Source organism: Nanorana parkeri, unplaced genomic scaffold (assembly GCF_000935625.1).
Source record: "Nanorana parkeri isolate BGI_ZX_2015 unplaced genomic scaffold, ASM93562v1 scaffold667, whole genome shotgun sequence".
Lineage (NCBI taxonomy): Eukaryota > Metazoa > Chordata > Amphibia > Anura > Dicroglossidae > Nanorana > Nanorana parkeri.
This window is the reverse complement of record NW_017306935.1, coordinates 123255-130401: the sequence shown is the minus strand read 5'-3', so window position 1 is coordinate 130401 and position 7147 is coordinate 123255. Positions and strand designations below refer to the sequence as shown.

Sequence of the window (7147 nt, the reverse complement as noted above, 5' to 3'; positions counted from 1 at the left end):
CGGTGCTTTGTACAGAATATTTCTCCGTTTGTTGAGATCCTATAAATATTATATAATAGTATATTATTCAGATAAACTATTGATAACCAGAGCCGCATTCTAAACACCAAACATGGAAACCTCCTGTGAGTTGGTTCTGCTGCTTCTACTCCATGCTATATGCACATATTGTATTTACTTACCCCCTGCTTCATGAATATGTTCTTGGAATGTGCTCAGATTACAGCACAGAGACTGGGGTTTCAATAATTACAGCGTACAACGTTTCCACGCCACCAGTCTGCTAGTGGTTTATCATTCTTTCCAAAAATGAGGCATCTAAAAGTAGCCTTCGTAGAACTTGATAGCCTTCCTGCCCCATAACTCTTCCTTTTTTACTTGTTATATATATTTTCATGTAGCTGAATGCTTTCCTGGAGTTTTGCTTAGCTTATTAAAGACACAGGGCATAGATAATAAACTATAGTTATTGTGTTGCTTTACAATCCAGCCTCCACAGTATGATGAGATGTTTGCATGTGCTACAGGCCTGGGTTGCATACTCTTTAGACATCTTCTGCATAGAATCAATGACATTTTGTATCCTAAGTGAACCATGTTCAAAACATATGTAGATGCAGTGAGATCACACAAATTCTTAGAAGTCCACAGGTGGCTAGCTCCCTCGCCTCTCCTGATTCATGTCCTCCTACTGGATTGGTCAGATATGCTGTTTACTTTAACTCTTGGCGCTAATGGCTGCCAGCTGAACCATCCACTTGCTGTTGCATACTCAAAGTTTTCAACAGTTAATCAGTTTTTCACACAGACTTGAGGGGCTGCTCATCCAAGGCTCTGGGGCTTCCACCACGAACATAGAAAACGAAAGGGAACAGAGCGCCACCTCCGTGTGTAAAATCGTTTTAGGATAAATAAAACAAGGGATAAATGTACTCGCAAGCAAACGTTTTCATCGCGCTTTAGCAACAAACAAGAGGCCACACTGTCAACCCACATGGTATCACCCCGACTATGCAACACGGTAGCCTCCGGCCACAGTCAGCCAAGATTGACGCGTTTCAGGGGCAAGCCCTCTTCATCAGTCATGATTTTGATGAACGGGGCTTCTAATAAACGATTTTACACACGGAGGTGGCGCTCTGTTCCCTTTTGTTTTAGATCTGCTGTTTAGGCTGCACAGAGCCCTCTGCTGACAGATATTCAGCACTGTGGCATAGTCATGCTGCAGGTCAGCACCAGACATCAGTCAGCACGGGGCTTTAATCTGACTCTGTGCGCAGACCCAGTAACAAATACATGTCAGAACCTGAGTCTGTGAAAAGTGATATCTGTTTATGTTGGATTTGTTTTTTCTGGTTTGGCTCTCTTACTTGGCACTTGATTCTGGTATTGAACTTCGGTTATCCTCTGACCCCAGCTATTCGCAGTTGCCCTTTATTCAAACTCAAGTTTAATTTGGGATTTCTTTTCATTGTCTGCTACCTCCCCTGACCTTCTTAACCATCAAACTGCACTGGTCTGCAGCCTCCCTGGCCTCCGTCTTATCCTGCCTGTGGCTCTGCCTGATGATCTGGTATTTTATCAGTTAATTCTGTACTACTGTCACCAGCCAGGCACTCCTGAGGGCCAAACGTTGGCCCTCAGGACTTCACAGGTGCCTTTGTGAATGTTCCTTGACACTTTCTGCTGACCCAAAGGATCGGATTCAATGCATGAGTTTGTTCAGACTATGGATCAGTCAGAAGTAAGACACAGCCAGGCAATTTTCATTTTCAGGACACCAGCAATGACAACCCCCTATTGTATATTTCTCCTGTGGCAGGTGTATTTTTTGCTTATGTGTGCTTGGGTAAGCAACGTTCTGTTTCCGCAGTTTATCTAAAAGGTCAGCAGAACACGTAGGTCATTAAAAACTGCTACAAGATTGTGTGTGTGACAAAATTCATTTTACAATAAACCGTTGCTGGCCACCCATTGTAATTGGACAGACAGCTCGCACTTTACAGCGAGTTGGAGGTAATTAAAGTGCTTTTTTCCCCCCTTCTCATGCGGGACACTGTAAGCGTTTGTTACAGCCGGCGATGACTGTTACATACAAGCGTTTAGGCAACCAAAGAGCCGCCTGATCTCCCTTTTGCATCTGCTGCTGGATGTCCCAGGCTCCGCTGTTCCCCGTGTGGGCCCAGGACCAGCAAAGTGGAAGTGACGTGATTTACCTCACTTCCAGTGTCTGTGTCATTTCTCTGGTTGCTGTAGCTGGAGATCTAAGTGTGTGAAGTGTCTAGAAGGGTCGCCTATGGCCAATTTTGGGTATGGTAGTTTTTTACGCTTTTTACAGGCGCGCACACAATTTTAAGACTTGACATGTTTAGTATCCATTTACCTGACGTGACCCCGTCTTCTATATCTTATCCAACAATTGGCTAAAGTTTCATAACATAGGGGAAAAGTTGTCTTTTTTATTAAATTTGTGGAATAATCATCTGTCAGTCTGTGCTCTGTCTACCTTTCTGGAAGCTGGACTGTTTCATATCCATTTGTATGTATCTGATCTGACCATTATCCTACTGAATCCATCAATGTCTGCTGTTCTGCCTATCTGAGGACTTGGGCTCCTTTCACACCAGCAACACGCATTATCGCACTGAAGGGAAGCAATGCAATGACTGGATTTCGGTGCATCACACTTTTTTTTCCTAACTTTTGTGTTTGTCACAGGGGCTTTAGGTGAGACCAGTGCTGTGAGTTCTCGGATCCGACACCGTCTGCTGCACTTGCAGAACCTGCAAAGACTGGACCAGCTTGAAAGAGACCTGCTGGGAGGAGAGCACCTGTCTTCGCCAGGTCGTGTAAGTATGCCAAAGTTCTGCTCATGCATGCTGTTTGTTTACTGTGGTGACATTTTTTTGTCTCCTCTCTATTAGGAATTTATTAGGGAGGGCTGTCTATACAAACTGACCAAGAATGGCCTGCAGCCACGCATGTTCTATCTTGTAAGTATACTCTGCAAACATTGAAGGCTGGTCAAGATCAAATTTGTGGTGCTTTCTGTCCTAAGCTACAAACCCAAAACCTATTAATCCCCTTTGTTCCCATATTGTGGACATTTCTACGTACTTTATCGATTTTGACAACCCTATCAGACCTGCAAATCCTGGACAATGCCACGGGAATTGGGAGATATGCTGTCGACCACAGCAGCCAATTAAAAGTAGGATACATTGGTATATGGCAGCTGAAAACGAATTCGCAGCATTTTTATTTTTCAACTAGGAAAAAAACAAAACCTGAATTGCTTGTAAAATTTAGGTCGGGATGTTTTTTTCAGTGCAGAGGTCCTCTAAATTCTTGAGGAATGTACATTTAGGTGTTACTTTTAGAATGTACTTACTTGATTATTTACTTTGTATTGTCTGCTCAGAAAAAACCCATAAAATACACAAGTGAAGTAGAGATCATTCATTGAAGTATTCTTCTCCAATGATAAAGAAAAATACACATTTGTGTAACAAGACAATTGTCATATACCAAGTGTAAGCCGGGGTGCTGCGCTTGGTTGTGTGTGATCCACCTTTTAATTGGTCTTTAAGTTGTGTGGAAATGTGAAAATATCACAAACTAAATACAGTGCCAGTGATCAAATCCTAATTGCGGCTGTATACTGAAAATACAAGTTGAAAAAAGGAAGGTAAATGTGTTTGTGAATAAAAATTTAATATTATTAAATATTAAGTTAACAATGTAAATATCGCAAAATATGTGTAGCATGTGTAAATAAATAAAATATAATATTGTCGTGTGAAAACAAGTTATATTGTGAATAATAAATAAATAAATAAAATCTGGTTGAAAATTGTGTAAACGGGTGAATTATTCCATCTGGCAATCAAAAATTAGAAAATAAAAATATGAATAAAAAATGGAATAAAAACTATTTGTATGGCCAGTCAAAGGCTACAAGCCAAAGTGCACAAAATTCTTATAAAAACACATCTACTGATATAAAAGGTGAATAAAATATAGTGTATATAGAGGTGTATGATCGGGGATTATGAGCAGCAAGATACTATTTTCCTCCGATCAGCATTGGAAGTCAAGTGTCTTTTACTTATAGTTCTATTGATGAGTCTGCAGAGGGAAAAATTCTTCAATAAGTCTCTCTGCCCTCTCCTGCCGTCAGGCTGCATTTCCTCTCATCGGCGGTGCTTGGACAGCCTTCAGGATGGATGGAGAACCCTCCGGAGAGATCAGCCAGGAAACGAGGGGGGGACCGACCATAGAAGAAAAAACAGGATTTAAGTGCAGATGCAAGATCCTTTATTTAAAAAGTTGAAAAATGATTGCACTTACAAACTTCCGTTGGTAAAACAGCATATGCAACCTGTGTAGAACCTCTTCCCAGGGTGTCAGCGAGGAAACGGAGCACTCCCTTTACGCGTTTCGTCCTGAAGACTTTTTCAAAAGGGTACCCTTTTTTTTTTTTTTTGATTGCCAGATGGAATAATTCACCCGTTTACACAATTTTCAACCAGATTTTATTTATTTATTATTCACAATATAACTTGTTTTCACACGACAATATTATACTTAATTTTTATTCACGAACACATTTACCTTCCTTTTTTCGACTTGTATTTTCAGTATACAGCCGCAATTAGGATTTGATCACTGGCACTGTATTTAGTTTGTGATATTTTCACATTCCCACACAACTTAAAGACCAATTAAAAGGTGGAGCACACACAACCAAGCGCAGCACCCCGGCTTACACTTGATCACGTTGATAGATATTGCTGCTGCAGCTGGTTAATTTCTGTAAATATATCCTAGCGCAACTACCCTGGTTACAATTTTCATATACCGCAATCATCATCAGATCTGACCCACTGCCATATACATTCTCTGCTATAGAACCCCTCAATCTGTTTTTTGATTAAATCCACCTGACATGTAAAGCTGAACTTTAAGCAGATATTAAACACAAATCATTTTATTATGCATTTATTTAAAAAACTAACAATGTGTTTTTAAATGCAGCTAGTATGCAAGTTTTTTGTGTCTCTTTTTTTAGTTTTCAGATATGCTGGTATACACACGAAAAGGCCTGAGCTGCACTAACCAGTTTCGGGTTCATGGACGCTTGCCTCTGCATGGAATGCTGGTGAGTATTAAAGAGCCAGATAGGAGGCCTCCTCAACTGGATGACACAACATAAACACCCAGAGCTTGCAATCATGTAATTGCAAGCTATCTCAAAGAAGAGCTGTCTTTGTTGTTTGTCCATAGGTCCCCCCCTCTTCCCACCATCTTAGCTTAACCCCTTCATGACTGAGCTTGTTTTTAGTTTCTGTTCGTAAATGACTGACACACTTTTGACATTTTTGCTGTGTGATTCTTCCACGTCAGTAATATACTTTCTTACAAAGTGCACCCACACATATTATATATTGTTTTTTAGAGGACAGATAGGGCTACATATTTATATCACATATGTGTGTCTAACGCCTCACTTAGGACAAATAAAATATAAAAAAAGAGGAAAAAAACGTTTAAAAAAAAACACTTTTTTCCCAGTTTTGATTTGTAGTATTTTTTTTTTACAAAACCAGCACAGCTAAAAAAATTCCCTTATTTTATTTTTTTACACATTTTTTTATTTTTTTTACACTTTTCACTTTAAGTATATTCTTTTACATCTATGAAACTGAACTTCAACCATCCAACTGTTTTTGGTAAGAAACAAATGACTATTGTTTGTAGTCAATATCTGATTAGATACAATGATAGAAAGGATGGAGGTATGACCACATTGGTGTATGTTCCATTGTCATTGGTGCCATTCATAACTCGGCTCAGACACCAAGCGCATTCCTCTTCTATATTTCCCCATGACAGGATGTAATGAAACCTGACAAAGTTCTGATCAGCACAGTAATAAAAAGTTAGGCGATCACAAACCCCTAACTGCATATTGAAGCAGTATAGGCCCATTTCTGTGTTTGCAGTAAATAAAATCCGGGTTTCCTCAAGCAAGCCCCAAATCCAAGGTAATCGTACAAATATAAGTCAGCGCACCATACATTTCAGTATAAGTTAAGTATTTTGTATTACAAATCTCCTCATGGCAGAAAATGCACTTCATACAGCATGTAGTATGTATAAGGGATCACTTCACAATGGCTGCGAAAACTATACACTGGCAACCTATCTAACAGTGGTCAGTACTAATAAGCAAAACATAAGACAGAGTGGGAGATATCTAGCCAATACATATCCACATCTATACAGAAAAGGAATATAACAATCACAATAGGTCTGTGTGAAGACACTTTTTTTGTGGTTTAGTGTTCATATATTCATTACGTTTTTGCTTTCTTTTCTTCTCTGCATGCCTTATAATGACTCTTCCTCTCCTTTATACCTGTCACTGTGATTTCAGCTGATGGTATTGGATCCTCCAGTAAGTACCAATGGACAGCATTATATAATAATAATAATAATATATATATCTATCTATCTGAGTCATAGTCTTATATTTGTGTCAAACGTTTTGGACTTTTTGTTTTAATGTGAAGGGTTATGTGTCTCATTGGCTACATCATTATTAAATCCTTGTATTTTACTTCTTTGTGGTCCACAGGCTGAGGACACTCAGAGTTCTGTCCCTCACTGCTTTACTATCTACTCGGCACAAACAACTATTGGAGTGGCTGCCAGGTGAGGTTGTTCTTCAAGCAGACCAAACAATGGTTTCCTAGAATTATTGTATTCATAAAATGTTTGGAACTTTTCAGGATTTCTCTATGGGTTTGGTGTATTCTGTATTTGCTCTGTTGCTGAGCAGTACCTGTTAGTTTATGCCATGTGGAGGAGTCAGGTTGAGGGTTACATTTATTTGTGCAGTACCTTCTGTGTGCACATTTTTAAATCTTGAACCTTGTAATGCATTCTTCCACCACGCAGCACTCTCATACAAGAAGTCTGTGCTAGTCTGGAAGTTAAACCATCCTCTGATACTTAGGATTTGTGTTGTGTGATTTAGCATTCAGGTGGATATGAGACGTTGGCTGGATGATTTGAATGCTGCTATCAGCCGGGCTCCGAGATACAGCGAATTATCTGCCCAGTCATTGCAGCGTAAGCATCT

The 7147-nt window shown here is 39.7% G+C and overlaps 1 protein-coding gene across 1 annotated transcript in view; it reads left to right on the top strand.

The window, feature by feature from the left end:
* The window catches only part of FARP2 (FERM, ARH/RhoGEF and pleckstrin domain protein 2), a 95756-nt gene that overhangs the window by 80443 nt on the left and 8166 nt on the right, over nt 1-7147 (top strand). The window contains exons 16-20 of the mRNA XM_018563475.1: nt 2719-2849; nt 2925-2993; nt 5072-5161; nt 6641-6717; nt 7043-7137. Of these exons, the coding sequence (XP_018418977.1) occupies nt 2719-2849; nt 2925-2993; nt 5072-5161; nt 6641-6717; nt 7043-7137 (462 nt within the window). The remainder of the gene's footprint in view (nt 1-2718; nt 2850-2924; nt 2994-5071; nt 5162-6640; nt 6718-7042; nt 7138-7147) is intronic.